Source organism: Perna viridis, chromosome 9 (assembly GCF_037379345.1).
Source record: "Perna viridis isolate PV_CMFRI_1.1 ecotype Kerala chromosome 9, ASM3737934v1, whole genome shotgun sequence".
Classification (NCBI taxonomy): Eukaryota; Metazoa; Mollusca; class Bivalvia; order Mytilida; family Mytilidae; genus Perna; species Perna viridis.
Genome location: NC_142453.1, coordinates 5,476,773 through 5,500,807, shown reverse-complemented (window position 1 = coordinate 5,500,807; position 24,035 = coordinate 5,476,773). Strand labels below are relative to the sequence as shown.

The 24,035-nt window shown below is 32.6% G+C and overlaps 2 protein-coding genes across 3 annotated transcripts in view; one reads left to right on the top strand and one right to left on the bottom strand.

Annotated features, from left to right (window-relative positions):
- The window catches only part of LOC148606438 (nucleoside diphosphate-linked moiety X motif 6-like), a 75,627-nt gene that overhangs the window by 20,910 nt on the left and 30,682 nt on the right, over nt 1–24,035 (bottom strand). The window lies entirely within an intron of this gene.
- On the top strand, nt 3–23,974 carry LOC148606441 (uncharacterized). Of its 2 annotated transcripts, none has more exons than XM_088544118.1 (17): nt 3–137; nt 5,704–8,229; nt 9,919–10,557; nt 11,222–11,436; nt 11,846–12,067; nt 12,601–12,649; nt 13,178–13,339; nt 13,873–13,926; nt 14,476–14,523; nt 15,068–15,132; nt 16,618–16,692; nt 17,048–17,245; nt 17,606–18,237; nt 18,964–19,091; nt 19,416–19,502; nt 20,381–20,434; nt 21,570–23,974. In XM_088544118.1, exons 2-17 carry the CDS (start codon nt 5,731–5,733, stop codon nt 21,663–21,665), a joined length of 5,223 nt encoding a protein of 1,740 aa, XP_088400244.1. In that variant the 5' UTR covers nt 3–137; nt 5,704–5,730; the 3' UTR covers nt 21,666–23,974. The 2 variants fall into 2 exon arrangements, with proteins under 2 accessions (XP_088400244.1, XP_088400245.1); XM_088544119.1 differs by having other exon boundaries at nt 3–248.

Genomic DNA, 24,035 nt, shown 5'->3' with positions numbered 1-24,035 from the left:
GTGTTAGTGGCGAGTAAATTATTTGTTTTGATAACCGAAAATGATGACAAACTACAAAATGATATCAATAATTATATTTTTAGTTTGACTTATCGACAACATTTGATTTACATGTGACAAAAGCATCACTTGACTTCGTAAGTAAGACAAAACCTCGCTAGAATCAAGCTAAAATGAGTTACACGCGCCCATAACCGCGCAAGTTTCGACCTGAATCATTTGTAGGATTACACACATGAGATTTGAAAGTAAGCTCAGTCTTAATCTTGTTATGGACAGTTTTTCTGTTATCAATTATTTCTGTTTTCTCTAGCACCAATGTTAATGCTTCAAAATCATTATTTACATTGCAAATGGCCTCACAATTACATGATTATATACATTAGTATGCTTTCTCTGTTACAATCGGTACAAATGAAATGTATCCGTGTTTTTTAATTTTTCGAATTTTGGCACATTTTGAGACCCAAATATAAAAGTCATGCAACTAAAAAGTCAAACATTGTCTAATTTAGAAATATGTACATGTAGATTGTATATAAAAGTGAAAAAAATGTTGAGATCAAGAAAATTTGGTGATAAATTGCTTCAGTGTGCCAAAAAAATGAAAGGAAACCTGATTGGTGAGTGCAAAGAAAAAAAATAACTGTGTTAATGCTAACATGCTCTTAAAAACTGGGGTTAATTTTTCAAAGTTTTTGACAGGTTTGTATTGGAGACACATTCAGACAGTGACTATATTAATGCTTGTCAAAAATGGCAAAAGAAACCTTAGGTTAGTCACAAAAATGTCCCAAATCTGTCTGTCAGAAGTGAAGTATTTTGGTAATGATGTATGAGTTACATTTGTAGCATGGTTAAAAAATGACTTTGGAAATTTTGATGTGAACACACAACTTGCATTACAATGTATATTATGTACATTTTTATATGAACAGTGATGAAATCTCCCATATTCCCAATAGTACACGTATCAGTGATTTTGTTACCCACTTATTTCGGCCGAATATCGGCTGTTTCCCCTGTAGACTTTCCCAAAAACGTTGAAAAATATTTTACCTTAAGGTAGGAAAATTCCCAATTGTCAGGCATGATTTTTTGAAAACCAGGTGAAGAAGACAGTGAAATGTTACTCTGGATGTGATTTCTCGACCCATTATTTTTTTCACCTCTGGGGAATGTTTTTTTTTTCGGCAAGTCATAGCCTAATAAATGTTGTGATTATGTATTTGTCAGTTCAGTATCAGTTTTCAGTTCCGGATCGCCATATGACATGTTTCTGTTCCCTGTACCATATTTTCCCAATGTGTTGGAAATACGGCAAAAATTCTCAAAAATAAAGGGTTGGGACTGCTTTAAAAACAAGGAACAAAATCACAGTGTATATACAACACCAATATATAACAATATTATGAGATGCACTATCAACAAAGAAAAATGTTATATCATACACATTATATTTCTGTCCCTCAAAGGCAAAGCCTAAAATCATACTATTGATCAAGATGCAAAATGGTGTACATTTTGTACATACCGGTAGATTCAGTGTACATGTACATTGTAGGAAGTTATGATACATGTAGATGTACATGTACATGCAGCATTTACCCCCCATTATTCTGAAATTACTTAACTGAAAGGTTGAAGTCATCCTGCTTCCCTTCCCCATAATGTTAAAACATCTGAAACCTGCCCAGTGGTGTGAGGGTTTCCTCATCATTCATTGAAGACACATGTGTTACTTGAGCTGACATTTTTCATCCCAGTAGGGTTGTTGTCTCAATGTCATATTTACCATATCTGTTTTCCTGAAACATGTGCATGTACAGGGTACATATAGATTTGAAGTCAATGTGGCTGAAATAAGTGCTCTAGAATATGCCTTTCACAGGAAGTTACACATACAACTGTACACATAGGCATAAAAATAACTTAACCTGTGCTTGTTTTCACTGGAGACATGGAAATGCTGGGCGTCTGTTTGTCAGCGTTTTCTGCACTTTTTGTTATTCTTTTCCTAAATTAGTTTGTTTTTTGGTATGTGGCCTTATTATGAAGAATTACAGATTAAGTTCGACATTGGTAACAGTTGAATGATTTTTACGGAAGTTATGGCCCTTGGACTTAGAAAATTCCAGTGAATTTAAAGTTTTCCGCACTTTTTTGTCGTAGGGGACATTGGAACACTGTTCTTCTATTATATTTAACTATATAACTTGTGTATGGTATGTTAATTTGTATTTAAATACATGTATAAATTTTACATAGTAACCAGCCTTTGTCCAGAAAATTCAATAAAACATGACAGGTGACCAGGAGGCTAACTAAAAGTGTACAAATTGTATATGGAAAGTGGATAAGGTAACAATTGACTATGTTGCATCTCAGGCTTTAAATTGTTTTGTACTTCACCATTCTATAATTAGTAGCTCTGCTACTTGTGTCTGAAATTATATTAAATTAGGCAATGCTTTGGTACTTAATTGATGTTGAAAAGAAGAAGCATGTAAGGTTTTTACAATTTTAAGTGTTATTGAAAACACTATTAATTCTTCATATTCATTGTAAAACTTGCTGGAAATGGAAATCATTGGAATTTTATTGACATGATTTACATGGTTTTCAGATTCTGTTTTGTAACAAAATATTTTCTCAGAATTACTTGAATTAGATAAATTGATTTGTTATAACATCCAATTCTATTATTCTAAGGATGGCTTAGGATGCAATGACAGGACAGGTTTTAATGCTCTCCATTTCAAATCAGATTGTAATGCAATTCTTTCTTAAAAAAAATATGGACATTGTTAATATCTGTGCTACCTTGCATGACTTTCAGGACATGGTGACGGGACAAATTTTAATACTACCATCCTACAATTCAAATCTGTAAATAATCGACCTACAATTCAAATCTGTAAATAATCGACCTGTTGATTGATAGACATTTTAATCCATCTGTAACCTCAAACAATATCAAAACAGACCACAACAGGTGATGATAGCTGTCATTAAATCGTTGACCGTCTATTTAAAATTATCATCTATGTTAAGTTATTGCAAACATAAGAATGATTTTATATATCCTGAGATTTATTGCTTAGACCCTGTAAAAGGAAGGCTGATAAAAGATAGGTTTAAAAGGACAAATTGATTAGGTTTAGAACAAATAATCAAATTCCGTCCTGGGCATGTTTTAAATTGACTACATTTTCCGATGCTTCAAGTATGTCACATACATATTGTATGTGACACAGGTTAATCAAATAACATTTCATGGATAGTATTATTTACACTTTTGGTAAGTTTTGAACATTTGCAATTATCGATATAAAATGCTTAAATTCATTGGGAGAGATTGCTTTATGTAACAGTATATACATTTTCTCTTAATAACTACAGGAATAACTATATGATTTTTTTTTTTGGAGGGGGGTTGGTGTTATAAAAAGGATTAAATTTGAAATACATGTACATGTGAATACAATATATTTTTTTTGAAAATCAAAAGAATTCATTGTTAAATAAAATTCCAGCACAGGCTATGTGTCCTGAAACTATATATAGTACATACTATAGTATAGAGGAAAACATCAAATTAAAACAACAGTAATAATGACAGAATCCTGAATAAAATCTTAATCTTTGTCTTCAAGATTACAGTCATTACTACAATAGTAATATAGTCATCATCATGAATTTGTAGATGGTTATGGTGTAACCATCTGCATAGTGAGAACCAATTGGTTTACCATTTCATAGTTTTCCTTTCCTCTTTTGTATACCCAGGAACTCAGTAAGTATCTCTAGAAAGGCATAAGATGCTTACCCTACCAGTGCACCTGGTCCATGCTCCCAGTTGCTCATCTTTTGCCTCATTTTATGTGTTATTTTTGATTATTTTGTGTTCTTTGTTGAGTGTAACTATTTACAGTCTTTATTCATGGAACAGATTCTTTTGATTACAGCTCTAATCTTGGTTCCATTAAAATCAAATATCTGTTCCCGACACTCTGATTTTCAGGAAGATCTTTGAAAAATAAAACAAACTAAATGTAATGACAAACATGATAAATTGTTATAAGACTCATACATGTACATGGATGTAGTTTAAATCTTTGTACATTGTATTAGCATTTTTGGAATTTCATTCCCTTTACTAGTGAGTATTTTATTATCAAGTTTAAATTGATGATTATTTAACAATGAAACAAACAAGATTGAATTTACATAATCCCTTTAATAGGCATGTTAAATGTGTTTATCTCAAGAGTTGGTATGCAATTAGAATTTTTCTTCAGAATTTAACACATTTAATTCTTAAACACTTGTCCTTAAAAATATTCTATTATCTAGATTTTCTTACTGTAAAAAAGGCAAAATTTTTCTCAAGGATTGAATTGTTATTTTAAACCTTAAAAATCAGTCCCCCAAAAAAGAACAAAACAAAAGAAAAAAACAAGATATAAACTGTAGCTTTTTTTTTCTATAGTATTTCCTTAGTGGACATTATAAATAATGAATTTCAAGAAGCACATGTACACATTTTTTAAAATAATTTTTTTTCATTTGGCTATGTATTTACAAACATACATCTAATTGTTAAAATAATTAAATAAGTAAGCAAATGAGATACTGTATGACATGTATTTTTTTTAGTGTGTTGCATTTCACAATTTGCTCTATGAATAAATATATTATATTTTCATAGTTCTTATCTTTCACATGTATGAATACAGCTTCATCCTTATGGGAGATACATTTTTGTACATGTAACAGGGCAAAATCTTTACTTAGATTTGGCAAACTTTTATTTTCATGACTCTCTGAACCTCACAAGTATAGCAAAAATAAGGACCTCACATAAAATTTCCTGCTATACACTATGGCTTTGTTGAAGCTTTCTTGAATTTCTAGTACATGTACAACTACAGAGTACATTGAACATGTATTTCTTGTTCATTAATTCATGAGTATTATATTTTGCATTTTATTTTAGGTAACTGGATTTTACATTCATGGATTTTTAATATCTGGATAAAAAATTATCATTTCATCGGGTATTCCTCTTTGAAATTGTACTATAAGCAATCACCATGGCAATTAAACCATACAAACTGAACAAGTAAAGGTAGCACAATGAAAACTGGAAAACTAATTTTCATTTCAGTTTTAGGGTTTTCCTTCAAATGCAAAAGTTAATAGTTTTAGCCAGGGGTTCACATGAGTGGTGCTCCAAGATTTTGGACCTTCAATTCCTGACCAAGGACTTTTTAAGAAGCACTCCAGAAATGAATCATGCAAAATGTGGTTCATGGTTGGAAATCCTTATTTTTTTTTTTTTTTTGTTTAAACGTTATAGTAAGCAGAAATTAACAGACGGCTTTTTATTGGGAATTATCATCTAAGAACAGACAGATTGGAATGAATAATTATACAATTCATCATATAGACCTATTATACAGCTTATTAACAAAATAAAAGTATGTAGCTTTTTTGGGAGTGTATCGCATATTACAGAATTTGCATGATTCTTATTAAGACTGCTACTTAAGATCTGTACCTTGAACTCTTTTAACTGACATTTAATCGAGGAATATTGATTTTCCTCAAATGGACCATTGACTTGAAACTCTGAAATGACCAGGAACTTTCACTTTTGAAAGTTAGTTTAATTCTGTCTTTTTTTTGTGTGTGTTTTAGACAGAAACAACTGGTGAGAAACTAAAAATGGAGGATAAAGGAGCTGAAGGGGACACAGGTCAAGTTGTTCCTGAGGCTGAATCCCAAAAGGTTGGGAAAAATGAAATTGAGGCTAATGGAAAATGTGATGACTCGGAATCTGAATCTTTAAAGGAAGATATTCAAAATGTTCATGAATCGAAATCAGAATCAGAAAAAAGTGAGGCAGAAACCATTGTTTCAGTTTCTGAAAATGGTGAATGTCAAACTCAAGAACAAACTGAAAATGGAACAGGAACTATTGAAGAAACTGATTTAGTTAGTGTTGATGGTGACAGTGTGAAAGGAAATGGTGTTGATCCTCAAAGTGGAACTGACACTAAAAATGGGGCCTCAGAAAAAGATGATACTGGTCAAACAAAAGATGATGACAGATTAGAGGGAGAAAGTGAGGCAGGGGCAAATGCAGAGGAGGGTTTACATGTAGGGCAAGGACCAACACAAGAAGCCAAAAATGAAGAGGAAAGTAGAAAGGAAAATGATGAGAATGGAAACTTCCAGGAGATTTCAGAGAATCTTTTGATTGCCAGACAGCCAGATTTAATTGAATTAGGTGGTGGAAATCTGAAAGGGGAGAAAGGAGTAAAATCAGATGAGGAAGTTGTAACAGAGATCTCGGATGTAGAAAAATCAGTTGAGGATGAGACTGTACAAGTTGTTGAGCAAGTTCTGTCTTCTGCTCCAGTGGAAGTTGAAGAAGTGCTTTCAACTGAAACTAAACCAGAAGAAGAGGATAATGAAACTCGGAGAGTTGTTCAAGGAAATGAGACCGAAGCAGATGAAAGAAAAGAGGAAACTATTGAGGATCAGATGCAAGAAACAGAGGATGATGATGAAGACAAAAGTGCAGCCACTGACACAAGTAACTTAGCAAATATCATTGTCAAACATGTTCTTGACAGTGCTGTCTTAACATTTAACAATGACACATCCTTTTCTTCTGAAGAGGAAATTAAAGAGTCACCATTGACTGAAGCAGAGGTTGCAACTTCTGACAAGTACTCTGGTGAACAAGATGTCCACAAAGAAAACTCTGACGATCTCAAGTTAGATCTTGGTGCTTTTAAAGATGATGATGAGTCTCTTTCAGAGGAAGGAAGTTCTGCCAGTGAAGTGGTTCAGTTTGATGAAAATGGAAACAGGAAAGGGGAACCAGAACAATCAGTAAATCCTGTTGCTGTGAGTATTGCTGTTGCAATGGTTACAGATCAAAAAGAGGCTGAGAAAAATAAAGTTACTGATCAGATCAGAGAAGATATCAAAGAAATCTCTGAACATATTAAATTGAATGACACAATTGAAACTGAACAAAATGTTTCAAGAAATGTGGAGAACGGGGATGAGAGACTTTCTTCTGAAAATGAATTACAATCTTCTCAGGATAGCCAGAAGAATAAGATTCTTTTTGAGAGGCAACAAAGTGACGAAGCCTTTCCAGATTCTCCATGTGGCAGCCAAGGTCTCCCAAAACTTGACCCTCTCCCTAACTATCCTGATTATCCTATCAATTATGGGAACTACAAAGTATGTAGAAACTTGTCTCCAAGGGAGAAGGAGTGTATTGTTCTTGAAACAGGAGAAATGTTTACCTACAATGATAAAAAGAGAACTTGTTCAGATATTCCCACTACAGAAAATGGAAGAAGAAAGGAGGAAAGACAAGAACTAATTCAGGATAATGGAAGAATAGTAGACAATAGTGTTTATGGAAGGTCAAGTACTCCTCAGCAGGCACTTAGCAATTCACAGTCTGCAATTGGTTCAGATGCTGTGAGATCTCCTGGAAGAAGTGGGGAAAGTTCTTTCAGAATTATGAAAAACTCATATGACACGAATAGGCATTCCCCAATCACATCTCCGAGAGAGGATTACAAAGTAAACAACATTCCAAGAGATCAAACCATTCCTGTGCAAAATGGACAAGAAAGTATTGGGTATGCACACGTCAATTTGTCACAATCAAGGAGCATTGATGATGAAAGTGGTACACCAAGCTCCCATGTGAATCAGAATGTCATATTTAAACATCATGATGATCATGATAATGAATTTAGTAGGAGGCAAGAGAGAATCATTGATAACCAGCAGAGACTTAACAATGAGGCAATTTATCAAAATAGAGTGCAATCACCAACACGAATACAACCAAATCTAACTCAGTCTTCCCAGAGGAACTTGTACCAGACAGAAGGAGATATAGATTTATCAGATCCAAGTGTCATGGTAAGATATCAGAGAAATCTTTTACAGCAGAACATTACTAACTCCCATGTTCCTCCTCCTGAACAATTTCAGTCTCATCAACCTATGTCAGAAACAGACAGTGCACTGTTGTCACAACTCTATGCCAAATATGGAAACAGTTTCCAATCCAGTAAGAATTTGACTGGTTCCTTCAGTAATGATCATACCACATCTACAGAAGCAGTATCAACTCCTCCTCGGTCAGGGCCAGTTCCTGGTTACAGAACTCTACACGAGCAACAGGTTTGTTTAATTATTGTACATAATGCTACCACAAACAAACAAAAATATGCACATTGAAAAAAACTCAACTATTGAAGGTACATTGCTTAAAATCTTTAATTACCCTCACTTATCATGGTTCCAAGAGAGCATCAAATCTTGAAATATTTCTATGTAATGGTAATGCAGATTGCTATGATGATATTAGGTAACTTTTACAATCATTTATGCATTTATGTAATGAATTTTATTCAAATTGGGTTAAATTATACATAAACGTACAACCACACAAATACTTCCATACAAGCCACGTAAATTCAGACTGTAAATCATATTGATAGTTCAGTTTTTGGAATTTTGATTATAACTAGTGTAAGACTTCATTTCAGTTTCTGGTACGTAACACCTGCATTTTTTCAAAAATGCAAATAATTCGATTACATGACAAGAAAACAGTAAGAATTTGACATGAGAGAAAGAAATAATGTTACTATAAGAATAGTATTGTTAATGGTTTACAAGGTCCTGTCAAACCATTTAATTCTATATCAAGTAAAAATTTGTACATGTACATTTGCTGTCCGTGTGAGACCCAGCAAGGTAGTCAAGGATGTTAAAAAAAACCTCACACAATAGACATTTACTTTTATTGATGGGTATCATTGTTTTGTCATTTGTCAGAATATTGTTGGTATGTTGATTTTTTAGAGCATTAAAGTTTTTAATAAAAATTATAAATTTTATTTGGAATGTGAATATGTAGTTTAACCTAAGAATTTAGTACATTTTAAACAATAGGTTCATGGTACTTTTCTTTTTTAAAATTGAAAAGTAAAACAATAGGATTATTGATGACCGTATAAAACAAAACAACCACTAACTTCATGGAAGTTGAAACCAAGGCAATTGATATTCCAAGTCATTATGAAAGTGCTTTCAAAGTTTTTTGGATCAAAATACCTTATGTCACCAGTCTATGACAGGAACTTTCCTACTATTTCTGAACACTACACAAAAATAGAGTCCAGATGTAATTCCTTTTATATCATTCAATACCTCTTTTATAACCAATAAATATGTTTCTTGCAATTATTCAGCTCAAAAATATTCTATTATTTCTGGAAATAGAAATGAGATCTAGTCTTCATTTTAACAGAAGATTTGATGGACTCCTTTTTGGCCTTGAAAGATATTTATTAATAGATTTGCATTTAGGAAATTAGTTCTTGCAGTAATGTGTCAAGAAGCATAAAATTTGTTAAGCCTGGTCCATTTAACACACTTATCAGTAAAACTCTTCATCCTTTCATTAAATGTTTACCATTAATAAACAGGAAGTGAAGAGCAGTGATTTTAGCCAAGTAAAATTGGCAAAAGTGTCTACAAACTTATTTTCTTAAGCTGAAATTGATTTTATTTGAGTATAATGATTAATCTCTTAATATAATTTTTAATGTTAATGCAAATTACATTATGGACAGTTTTATAAATTTAGCAAAAAAGTGAAATGGAACAAAATTTGTATTTGTGTGTGGAGTTGGAATAGATGTATAGATTGACACTCAGTTCTTACATGTAAGGGAGAAAACAGTTCTTGATATTAAATATGAAAAATGCAAATGTATAATCACAATTTTGTTCATGCCACAATTTTCACAAGAATAAAAAATCTCCAGTGCTGACAGCATTTTGATTAATCTCTTTCTTCAGAATACTTGGATGCAGATGTTTCATACCCTTGAAGAAAAGCACCAACTTGATCTCCAGCAACAGAATAGACTCCATAAAGAGCATTTGTTTAATCTCCAACAGCAGATGGAAGGAGAACTTTATGATCAACAAAAACAATTCCGTGAGAAACTTAACACTCACAAGGAGGCACTGTCACAATCCCTGAATCGTTCATTAAGTCCCATTCATCATTCTTATGATGAATCACGCCAATATTCACGCATCAATGATTCTCTAGTTTCGCGAACCACTGATGATCTGTTGGAGAAAAAAGACAAAACTTTGTCATATCAGGAAACTTTTCATACACATAACTCTCTGCTAAGAAATAGGTCACCCTCTTGGAGGGAAATTTATAAAGATATACGAGGTGTTGAGGCAAGTGATGAAGAAATTTCATCTCCAAGGGAACCTGTTCGAAGGTCACTTGAATTTACTGGTTCACCCTCAAGGTCAAGGTCTAATGCAGAACTGCAAGGTCAGAGTCAAGAGTCAATAATGCGGCAGTCACTGTCACCAAGGGAACGACCTTCTAGGTCAGAGCATGTAGAACGACCAAGAGCAGGTGTATACAGTAGTCCAAATCCAATCTTGAGAGGAAAAATCAACAACACACAGGTAATTGTAGATATAAAATCAATTTACTTAAAGATTCTAGATCAGTTCGGAAAGAAAAATGAACTTCTAAAATTGTAAGATATCTAATACTTAATGCGTGGAAAAACATCAAACTTCAGTACTGTACATAAATATTTTTTTTCTTTTCTTTGATTATTAAGAGTTATGTCCTAGATAAAACTTAAATAATTCAATGTTGATGTCTATGATATTTTCAGCTTGTAGATGTCTTGTTCATGGAATTTGTGACATACATGTATTTCTTAGTAGTATATCAGTAGATAGCAGGAATCAGCTTGTAGATATCTTGTTGGTGAAATTTGTGACATACATGTATTTCTTAGTAGTATATCAGTAGATAGCAGGAATCAGCTGGTAGATATCTTGTTGGTGAAATTTGTGACATACATGTATTTTTTAGTAGTATATCAGTAGATAGCAGGAATCAGCTTGTAGATATCTTGTTGGTGAAATTTGTGACATACATGTATTTCTTCTTATTACCTGGAGTAGCTATGTTGATTCTGGTTACCTTGATATCCTTTGATGATGGTCTGGTTTACTTTCATACTTCAAGTGGGACTGAGTACTTTTTCCGCTCAGACTGTCTGGATGGGGTGCCAAGTGAATGGTAATAATTTATGGGAATGTTTTTATCTTGCAGTCGGACCAGCAGACATCACCAAGGGGAGATAATAGAGGTAGAAACACAAGTGACAGAATTAACTCCCCTTCCATGAATGATAATAAACAGAATTCATCTCTACAGCGTGCTTTAGAGGTTCAACAACAGGAGAGGTTATTATTACAACAATCATTAAGAGATAGTGTGCTTACTGGAGACTCCACTAGTTCTGATGATTTTCATCTGTCTGCAAGGTAGTACTTACAGCATTTATCTTTTTGTACATGATTGAGCTACTTGATAAAAATACTGAACTAAAAATTAAAAATTGTTAGAGAATTTTTTTTTTTAGTTAAACTTTTTTTTGCAAAGAAAGTTTACCTTGCTACAACACTACAAGGAATACTATTACTTACTGTGAACTCAATAACTTTACTTGTATAACTATTCCATTCTTTATCATGGCTACAAGTTAGTTTCCTTCTGGCATCATGAAACATGCACACATACCATTATGGTACAAGTAGAGAATGATCTAAAAGTGTTTGGAACTCACATGCTTATATTACACACTATTATTTCTTCTGAAAATCTTAAGATGTTGTGCATAACTGTTTAACAGGAAAAAAATCCCTTCTATATTGATATTTGAATTTTTTCCAGCACAAGAGTTAGTTTACGTGAAAAGCATGCTAAGCATATGGCAGATCTACGAGAGTATTATGAGAAAGAGTTACGGGACTTGAGGTCATCACTGCTGGCCGATATGGAAGAGAAGTCACCATTTAAGAAAGTTTCTAGTGAGAACCAGAACCTAGTCATAGAAAACAGACTCCTGAGAGAGAAAATGGAGGATCTGGAGAATGGCATCTCTGATTTAACTAGGTAAAGTCATAATATGCCTGTAGCAAAACTAGTAAAGTGTTTTTTTTTTTTTGTTTTTTTTTTATCCTTAAGGATCAAAATACTTTATGTCTCTGGTTTATACCCGGAACTTCCCTACTATTTCTGAACTCTACACAAAAATGTAGTTTAGATGTAATTCCTTATATATCATTCAATATCTCTTTTATAGTCAAAAAATATGTTTCTGGAAATTGTTCAGCTCAATAATATTTTATTATTTCTGCAAAAATAAAACCAAAATCAACTGAAGATTCCTTTTTGGCCTTAAAAATGTTTAGTAATAAAACAGCATTTAGGGAATTTAGTTCTTACAGTAAGGTAAGAAAATTAAAGAATGTTCTATTTAACTCACTTATCAGTCAAAATCTTAATTCTGTCATTGATATTTTATGATTAATAAACAGGAATTTTAACCAAGTAAAATTGACAGGAAAATTCAAATTGATAAAAAGTGTCTAGTTAGGCAAAATCCTATGTTCATAAGCTGAAATTGTTTTGTTTTTTTTTTTCAGAAAAACCAGAGAACTTGAACAGAGGAATCATGGTTTAGAAGTTAGAGCAGTAAGTTTAATGCATAATCCAATGTTTAAAATCATATTCTCAATGTTCTTCTGCTTAATGACCCCTGATAAATACATGCTGGTTTTACTTGATCTGATGATCTTCTTTAACAAAATGGAGGAACACTTTTGTTGTGTAAACAGTTTTCATAATTGTATATGTTTCCAATTTCCTGAACAGTCTATCGTTCTTAATTTTCAGGGTTTATTCTAAGAAAATACATTTTTTTTAAAGTGAAAAGATATCATCTTTTGATTTTTAATGACATCAAAATGGAACATAAAAGTTATAACAAGGATAATTTGTATCAGTTGTAACTTCAATGAATTTTCTGTTTCTTTGGGGTTTCAAGTTTTCAAGTTTTACCTATCTCATATTATATTAAGTTAATGTTTTTATTTGCTTCTAGGTCTTTTTTTTTTTTTGGTGGGGGGAGGATTCAACACAACTCCTTGCAATGAGTAGAGAATTAATTTGAGAATATTTACTCAAATAATTACAACTTTATTTCTTTTGCTCATTTTGTAGAAAGAGTATGCTGAAAACTTTAATGAGTCTCAGGCAAAACTGAGTAACTTCCGTAACAAGATGGAGGAGTTACAGTTTTACTACAGGGAGAAAGATGAGACATCACAACAGCTTGAATATCAAGTTAAACACCTAAATGACAAACTCAGGGCAGCTAGAAAGGTAATATAGATTATGGGGATACTCTAACATAGGATATTTATCAATATGTTAACAAATTTTCATGTTCCAGTTAAAAAGACTTCATCAAGTTGATTTTTGAGCACAAGCAAAAGAAAATCAGTCTGAGTGAAGATGCATAAATTCATTTGTTAATGAATATTTTGCCTGTGACTTTTCTTCCTTTCAACAAAGCTTATTGAGTCTTCCTGAGTTAAGGATTTCATCCTCCAATGCGTAATACCTGCCTCATATGTATCATTCATGTTTTTTTCCTCACTGATTATCAACTGAAGAATTCATGTAAATTTTAGGCCATTTACATGTAACTTTAATAGAGGAAGTACTTACCTTTAATTTTTTTGCTGTGGGTATGAACAAATATGTAAATATATCTTGGTCTAGTTTCATAAACAAATCATTTCAAGTTTTCTCTCATCTCTGAGTTTTTCTCATTTTTCAAGTTTTGTTCATGTCCAATGTGTAAATTTCATCAATTTTTATGTTATAAACTTAAAATTGTCTAATTCTTCCAGACAAACCATGAATTGACTGAACAGATAACCAGAGAGAGGGGAGTAATACAAAAGGTAGTTTTCCATTTTAGTTCTTATTTGCATTTGATATTTAACCAGAGTTGATTCATTAAATCAATATATTTGTTTTGTGTTCTAATTTTGTCACAAAAATCTTGGCTCCCATTGCAGATTTGATGTGTGGCTTCATATAGGTTGGGCATACATTGTTAGTGATATCTGTTGCTCTCTGATATCCACTTCCTGGACAAGTGGGCATATGCCTAGAACTACAAAGCATGCAACTTGTAAAACTCATCCTGTTAATAATCTCATTTGCATTTAGCTCATTTCTACTTGTACAAGGTGCTTCAACTTATGGAACATTTAAAAAAGAAAAAAAAACATTATTTGGTCTTTAGCCAAATCTGTCTTCAGTGACCTGCCAAGGGTGAGTAAAATCATGGTTTTATGAAACAGGTGGTCTTTATATACAGGTTGATTTTACATAAAATGCACTTCATAGGGATATGTTGGTCATAGTTTTTTTTGTTGACAGATTGACTATTTGAAAAATCCACAAATTGAATGATATTGTAATTATTAAAATGGTTCTATTTACAGATTTCAGACAAGTATGATGCTGCTGAGAGAGATATTCAGATGACAAAGGTATGTAACAAAGTCTGTTTTAATAAAAATTCAAGAGGAGAACACTCTTGGCATGATATAAATTAAATATGATGCTTCTCATATAAAATTCTATGTTTTTTTCATTTGTTTACAAAGATGAATTTTAATGTTGTATACCACCCTTTCTCAATAAGTTCAGGAGGATGGTATACTCAAATGTACTACCCTGCACATGAACCCACCCTTACAGTCTAGAATACCTCCCGCTTGAATAAGAAATTTTTCTTTTATCCTTCTCCATGGTTCATGAATCGTAAACTGCCCAAAAGTTGTTTATTTTGCATAACTTGGTCAAAATTAAGAACAGTCTTTAATTAAACATGTAATTACCAACCTCATAACTTTCTGAGTAATGAAGAGATAATTTTTTAATGGTTTAATAAGAATTAACCTTAGTGTCACTTAATTAACTTTGAAGTGCCTTTTTGTATTTCACAACTTTCATAAAAATCCTGTGCTGTGTTAACTTCTGAAGACATTTTACTTGTAGATTTTCTGTTCCACAATTTATGATTCTTTTCAGGAGGGACTTAGTAGCACTGAAAACAAATTGTATGATGCAAGAACAGAGATTGTAGAACTGAAAAGGTAAATCTAACACGTAACACTTCTATTGTGTTTGATGGCCATGGAAAAGGAGGTACCAAATACCATTTCCCTTCCCCTTCATTCCCACTTTTCTCCTGCATTACAGAGCTATTAGAGGAATGGAAAGGGAGGTTCCAAATACCATTTCCCTTCCCCTACATTCCCACTTTTCTCCTGAATTACAGAGCTGTTAGAGGAATGGAAAGGGAGGTTCCAAATACCATTTCCCTTCCCCTTCATTCCCACTTTTCTCCTGAATTACAGAGCTATTAGAGGAATGGAAAGGGAGGTACCAAATACCATTTCCCTTCCCCTTCATTCCCACTTTTCTCCTGAATTACAGAGCTATTAGAGGAATGGAAAGGGAGGTACCAAATACCATTTCCCTTCCCCTTCATTCCCACTTTTCTCCTGAATTACAGAGCTATTAGAGGAATGGAAAGGGAGGTACCAAATACCATTTCCCTTCCCCTTCATTCCCACTTTTCTCCTGCATTACAGAGCTATTAGAGGAATGGAAAGGGAGGTTCCAAATACCATTTCCCTTCCCCTTCATTCCCACTTTTCTCCTGCATTACAGAGCTATTAGAGGAATGGAAAGGGAGGTTCCAAATACCATTTCCCTTCCCCTTCATTCCCACTTTTCTCCTGCATTACAGAGCTGTTAGAGGAATGGAAAGGGAGGTTCCAAATACCATTTCCCTTCCTCTACATTCCCACTTTTCTCCTGAATTACAGAGCTGTTAGAGGAGGACTATTCTTAGAGGATTTTTAAATGTAATTGTCTTTATACAGGAAGTTTTTTATAAGAAGACAGGTTAGTAGTATGCTGTTATTTAAGGAGGTAGACCTAGGGTAAGGGACATAACTTTTGTGATATGTTTGTATCATGTTCAATTTCACCATAGCCTATCAAGCTTTCATTTGAAACAGAATCAAATCAATCCAAGTTACTTTGATGCTTACATGAGATTGATGTCTACCTCCTTTAACCACCACTCTTTGAATGAGTATATTATTAGTGGTGGTGATGTCCTTCCTTCCATTCGTACTTCCTTCTTCACGCAAAAGGGCATCCATCTTTTCTTCCTTACTCCTCCTATGACACTGAACATAATATAATGAAATGTTCACTGAATCCTTATATCATATTCCCTTCTCATATTTTAGAGTTCACTCCAAATCAATTTAAGGTCATAAGATGCATGTTTTTAAATGGGAGAATGGGGTGTATCAAGTTATTGAGCATTGCTGACAGTAATTCAGTTTTTTCTCCAGAGTTATTTTTTTACTCAATTGCCTAATTTCTTAATACATATTACACCACAAAGATAGTCTTATGGTTCAATTTCCTATCTGAACCAATATCCTGGAGTAGACATTGATTTTTGTGTTGATTTCTATACTTTGTGTATTAAAAGTGTGGCCTTCCCTGCACATTGACTAAGATATTAATTTTAAAACTGACAATTCTGTACATTTTAGGATGGTATCAAGATTAGAATTAGAAAATAAAAGATTGTCCAGAGAAAATGACAGCATCCTGCACAAGAAAATGAAGTAAGTTTCATGATTTTTGTAGTGTAATGAAGCAAATAGTGTATTGAGTGAAATCAAAACTTATTCTCTGAGTTTCCAATTTATTTTAAATTGATTCAGACTTAGTCATTGTGTGTCAGAATAAAGAGGGGGTAATTAGTTGATCAAAACTCTATTATGCTTACCTTATATTTTACGTGTATGTGATTAGAGCACCAAATTCCTTGCCAAAGTTTTACTGTCACAGTCCCCATTCAATAATTTTTACAGCCTTTTAATTTCAAAATTCTATCATAGTTGAAGTACTGCAATGCAATATTTATTTCAATATAGTTATTTCTGAATGTATAAAATACTTCATACATTTTAATTGTAGTAGTTCCAGCCTCCATGGAAGTTTTCATGAATCCTTTGAGGTCCCAACAGCTGATTCTGTCCCCTCACCACATGATGCAACTGGGGTCAGTAGGTCACCTAGGGGAGTTAACTCTCCTAGAGGTGAAAGAACTTCTAGACTGACTCAGGAAAGTGCATTGACCAGAGAGATGTTGAATGGATCAACAGAATTGGCAAGGTATTTTTTTTCAAGTTTTATTTACTTGTAGATAAGATAAATGAAATAGAGATGGAACTGAAATTATGAAATTACTGGAAGATTCAAATACAGCTATTTCTGAAAATCAGGCAGGTCCCAATCTCAATTCAAAACTACAATAAAATTTCTGTTATTGTTTTACCATAAATCACCTCCTGTCTGGTTCTTATAAAAAGCTACACAGTTCAAAAACTACCAAAATCCCAGCCTTAACTTGATTAACAGTATCACTTAGAAAATTCACAGTTCAAATTCATAAATATAATTATAAAAAATATTAAAAACTTTGTTGAGTTTTTTAACCTTGTTGAGTATATGTTAATTCTGAACATTTTTCAGTCATTCAAGAATAAAATCACCACTGAGATCAATTGTAAATGGACTAGATGAGGATAATGATACAAGATTAAACAGTATTATGGAGAGAACAGAATCCCAAGTCTCTCCAGTGATGAGAGCCGAGCAGGATCTGTATAGACTCAGAGACATGATGAGAGAGGTTCAACAGAATCCAATTGAACCAACAAAGTTAAAACTGAAGAAAAAATTCTATGGAAGTGATATTCAGACTCCATCTAGAAATAGTGATTATTCTCCGAGTAGAGGAGGTAGTGGAAGTCCTAAGTTTTCTCGGAGGAGATCACCAACAAATTCTCCTAAATCTAAATCAACAAAATCTAGGAGATCTCAGGAAACTGTAAATGGTCATGTGACAAACAATAAAGGTCAAAGGCCACCATCAAAATTATCTGTAAATCCAGAGGAATTCTCAAGCCCAACGAGGTTTGATGTTAGTGTTGATAAAAATCGTCAAAATGGACTAGGTTCTCCAAGAGGAGGAGATCTAAGGAGGCAGCCAGGAGATGGAGATTCCCAGAGATTAAGGGAGACTCAGCCTTCACCCAATAATTCAAAAAATCAACCAAGTTCAAAGAGCAAGAAACCAAAGAAAATTTTGAATGGCAGCCAAGGTAAATGTTTTAGGTTAACAACATTTAATTACCATTCTGTGTAAAAATCATGCAATTGGTGGCACATCATTTTTCTCAATGTGGTCCTTGTTACCATAAATCTATTCAATACATCTAGAAAACAACTGAAAAACTATTAAAATTTATCCTGGATCATCTGTGACATAAATATTTTTTGACTGCATATATAGGAAAAAATTACAAGAAATTTAATTTAAACCTAGTGCATTTCAACTAAATTTTACCTATCAATGTCTTGAAAAAAAACAAACTTTACAAATACTTTGATGGTTATTTCTGGAAGAAATGAGATAAAGGTACTTGGATAATGCAATAAAATATCTGTGTTTTTTTTTCTTCATGTGCCACACCTTATACACATTTTGCTTGATCCTTATACAGAAAAGTACTTAAAAGGTTGTTATAAGTGATCTAGTTGTTCAAGCACCCAATGATTTACAAAAAGGTATTTAATACCAGTTAATTTTTTTAAGTTGCATTGCACTATTAATTAATGTCATTTAAACACAAATGCAGTGAAAGTACAGATATTAGTCAAAGATATTTGTGCAAATGTGTGTAATAAAGTGATACAAAGGTCAATACAAGAGTACAATTTAACTTTAAAAATACACGAAAGTACTTTAAACTAGCAAGAAACCAACATTATAAATTGTAGCCTGTACAATATTCCTTTAAGGTTCTTCAATCCTTTTTGTATTGTAGAGCATATGAATGAAGTTGAAGATACTTTAAACAAGATAAGATCGGGAGGATATGTTACTAGGCCACAATGGGAAGACTTGTATACCTCCATGGCGAAACCACCAGAAAATCAACCAGTTCAAACAATGGTAAGTGCACTTACTCTTCATGACTGCAGAATTTTTGCCCATGATGATTGCAGTGGATGCCAGGACTAATTCAATATTTAGCACCCTTGGTTTTAATATCCATTTCCCTAAAATGAACAGTTCGCCCCTCTTAGATGAATTTAATAAGCCAATTGATCTCAATATCCCCTTCAGTGATATAATTTCTTTAAATAATTATGATTACAATCCTGTCTAGTTTTTTTTTCAATACAATATCAAAAACCATGCAAAAACATTGCTTACATTTTTTATTTACAGTAGGGAAGTATATAGAACTGATGAACTTAGCATTTTTTTTTTCAGCCAAGAGAAGATACAATAAAACAGAGAATTGACAGTATTTCAGACCTAGAACATAAATATGATGATCTAAGTGCAGAAAAAAGAAAGGTAAAATACCATGCAGTATAGATGTTTACTACATTCTAAATGAGTACTGAAGTATCAATCTTTCTAAAAATCTGACAGAAGGTGATTCATGCATGTCAAATACCCACTGAATTCAGTCTTATTTCTTGTTCAGAAACAGTCACTGATCACATAACCTAAGTTTTTCATTTGGTTGTTGCACTTTTCAGAGAAAATTCATGTAGATTGTACATGAAATTAGTACTTTACAAGAGTTATTGTTCTTGATTTGGTTTGATTTGGATGGTTTTAGTGGGAGGTTAAAGTGTAGTTTTCTCAAAAGTACAGATCTAAATACAGAAAGGACTATTTCCACACTAAAATGTAGCATATGTAGACCAGAAAAGTATCGGCTGATCCATGGGTTTTTTTACACCATGAATCACCTTACCAAAGACAGTGTCTGAATTTTATATTGACTGATACTTAAGATGAAACCGATGGTCTGTTAAAAAAGCTATGCCGAATTATGCAAGTCAAGGGACACAAACCAAATGAAGAAAACTGAGATAGAAACAACACACAACGTACACAAACCCCCTGAAATCTCATAGACAGCTATAACAAAAATGAGAAACCTAGACCACCAAAAATCTGAAAGCATGGATTACATTTATATGCAGCAGTAAGCATCTTTAAATCTTTATAAAAGAAAATTAAGTAGCTGGTGGTGAAGTTACCTAATAATACATATATGGCTGCAATCTTCCCCTGATGCTCCAAATATTTGGTTGATTTTATAGAAATCTGACAGTGGAAATCAGTGCAGCAGTTCCCTTCTTTCTGAATTTCTTGATCCACCACTGATTTCAGAATTTTTATAATAATTGTTTGATAAACTGTTTTATTTTTATTAACAGTTGGAATCAGCTCTGAGTAGAATACCACTGCATGGGAAAGGACGCCTAGAAACGGTATGCATGAATACAAGTCATTTTATGGTACCATGCCTGTGAACCCTTCTACATTACAGGGGAGACTCCCACAACATCAATGAAAGATTTACAATCTCCCACAAAAAATATAAGATTTGTGGGGGTTTTTGGTTAAAGTTACTATATTTTCTGTGAAAAATACAAAAAAATGATTTTTTATCGCATACTTGCTTTCACTATAAAATCTTCCACATGCATCAAAAATTTGCTTTCACTTAAATACGTCCAACATGAGACATTGTCAGTGGGGGAAAATCTCCCACATAACCTGTGCTAAAGATTAACAGTTATGGCATTACATGTTTCAACAGTACTTATTCCATAAATTCTTGAATAGTAGACATTCAAAGTTATCATTTATATTTAACATTCTTAATTCTTTAATCAGTATTTTTTTCATTTTACTTTCTGCAAACTTTATATATGGGTATACATGAGTCGCTATGGTTGTCAGTTTATCCATTGATCTATCCATCTGTCCGCTATCTTATTTTTTTTCTTTTATTTTTTTTTCTTTTTTTTGTCTTCTCTTCCTAGTTGTTTTCAAATCATAACAAAAGTCAAAACCATTATTGGAAATGCATAAATTTTACTTCATTTTGACAGATAATTTCACTTTGGTTAAAATTAATGTTCAAAATGTGAAAAAAGTTTAGTCTATGGAATAAAACTTATGTCTCAGAGTTCACAAAATTCATCCAACTTGACAGACGGAGTTGGGGCCAGACCTGCTTCTAGAATATCAGTGCATGACCTTTAGGTGTGACAGAACATTTCATATTAGTCAGACCTCTAAACGACAGTGTAGGGAATGTTTGTTTAACGTCTTGTCATACCCTGGCTTGTGAAGTGGTTTTGTCATACCCTGGCTTGTGAAGTGGTTTTGTCATGCCCTGGCTTGTGAAGTGGTTTTGTCATACCCTGGCTTGTGAAGTGGTTTTGTCATACCCTGGCTTGTGAAGTGGTTTTGTCATACCCTGGCTTGTGAAGTGGTCTTGTCATACCCTGGCTTGTGAAGTGGTTTTGTCATACCCTGGCTAGTGAAGTGGTTTTGATTAGGATTGTTTTGAATTTTTGTTGTCTGAAATTAGTAAATGTACTTTTTCTTTTACAGGAGAGAGTTGAAGCGAAATTGGACAAAGTAGAAAAAGAATTGGGATCCATTAGAATGTCTCTGAAAAGATATAATGTCTTAAAAACTTCCATTTAAAACCATATCTGCATTTACATTTAGTATGCATTAACTATTTATTTGTTTATACATATAGCGTATTCTTGAATTGGTAACTTACACGATACTATGGTTGATATTATTAAAGATATTTTTATTACCGAGGCAAAATTTGTTTACACAAAATTCATGCTTATTCAGCTGCTTGTGAAATTTACACAGACTTTTAACATGAAATTCATGTGACTTTTATATGGTTTTAATGTGAAATTTATGTGAAGGCTTGATTCCTTTGTCACAAACTTTATATCCACAATTCAGGTGAATTTGTTTTGCCTGTGCAGTTCTAGAATTGCTTAGTAACAGAGGCATAGCAGCCCAAAATTGATTGGTATTGCAGAATGAGTATAATCTGTTTAATAGTTTTTTACAGAAATTTTAGGTACTGCATGCCATGCCAATGAAAATGATTGGTACTGCTCTAACAGTACATGTTGTACTCGGCACCACACCTAATTCTCAATTTTTTTGTGATTGTGTCATTTTGGGCTAAAATGTAATTACATGTATTACTTTTGCAATAATAATAAATATTTTGCTTTTAATAATGCTAAAGAATTTATTAATGTAAGTTTGAATAATTGCTATTACAACCCACTCTTATTTGCAGCAATAATTTCCAAACTTACTGTGTAAAGAAATCCAAGACTGATCCAGTAAAATGGTTACACTGGTTGGTTTACATTTTATATTCCAATTGGCCTGTTCAGTTAGTGTTAATATTTCAAACACATCCTGCATGTTAAGAGTTGGGGACATTTTTTACTTGTTAAAAACAACTTGTATTTCTTATCAGACTGTTTTGTTTTTACATGGAAACCATGTTAAAGAGATCCAAGAATGATTTTCTTCAATCCAAATTAGTACCTCAATCTGTTTTTTTTTCTTTCTTCATATTTGATAAGCAACAAAATAAATTCATTTTGTGCCATACATTGTATTCAGAATAGAAATTCATAGGTAATAGTGACATAAGTAAAATATATAGAATGAAATACATGCAGGATTGTAGCTGTTGAGTTGTAGGTAGAGGTGTGAAAAATGTATGCATAAAAATTAAGGATTCCATAGAAAATGGTTCAATAATATTACAGTGTATTCCTATTAATTGTGTTGTCTATTTGTTAGGAAAAAAAATGCTATTAATAGAAATTATCATTTTATGGGAAAATATCTTATGTTTTCAATGTTCAAGTGGAATACATAATTGCATATTTAATAAAAATGTATGTCTTAGTCTAAAGTCAAGGTAAAAGAAAATATTGTTGTAAAAATACTTTCTAAACAAAACTAAGGGATTTCACTAACGATGTATTATTGTTTTTTTACCCTTTTCGGTACAGTTTAAAGAAAATATTTATGCAATGAAGGGAAATTGTTGGTCTTACTGCTACATTATGCAAGTAAGAATTTTTTACATAGGTTAGATAGGAAATGGTTTGTTTTTTTAATTCCATTGTGATAAACAGCGATATGCAATTAATTGGAAACCAGTGTAGTAGCTTATAATTGAACCTTATTTTCTTAGTTAAATGAATAAATTGGATGAATACAGTCTTAGTATTGTTTCATTCTTTGGGCTAAGGTTGTGTTGTGATATTTTATCCTTTTGACTTGAATTTAATAGGCAAAAATGTATGTACATGTAGTTGAAAGTTTTATGTATAAAACAAATATCAAATTTAAACTTTTTGTTAGTGATCATACTTGTTACTTAGTATGTATTTTTAGTTGAGTTTTGTTATTTCACACACATAATCTTTACACTGCCTTTTCCTTTGATACATTTAAGAAGGTAGACCTAAGGTAAAGGACATAACTCTTCAAATCAGTGATGTGCTTGTATCATATTCAATTTCACTAAAGTCTATCAAGCTTTCATTTGAAGCAGTATGAAATCTGTCCAAGTTAATTTGATGCTTACATGACACTGATGTAAAAATGCTTAATTCAAACGTTCCAATGATTTGTAAGAGTTGTGTCCCTTACCCTAGGTCTAACTTCTTAACAAAATCATTTAATCACTATTAAGCATATGTAAAATATGCTATGAGGGATTTGATCTTTTCCACATGTCACCTGTCTACTGGAGGTGTGAAAAAATGCAAAATCCCACAATCTGTATTGTAATCATAAATGTAACTAGGAGGTATCCATTTTAATACTGTTTTACTTGATTTCATTATAAAAATAAACTGAATGTAAACATAACATTTATTTCTATATTTAGGTTTTTTTATTTTTCATGTTAATTGATTTGTTACACTTAAATAAATAATTAAACTTTATGAGCTTTTTTCTTTTGCCTGACAATTATTGGGAATTCTAATATGACTTCCCATAAATGTC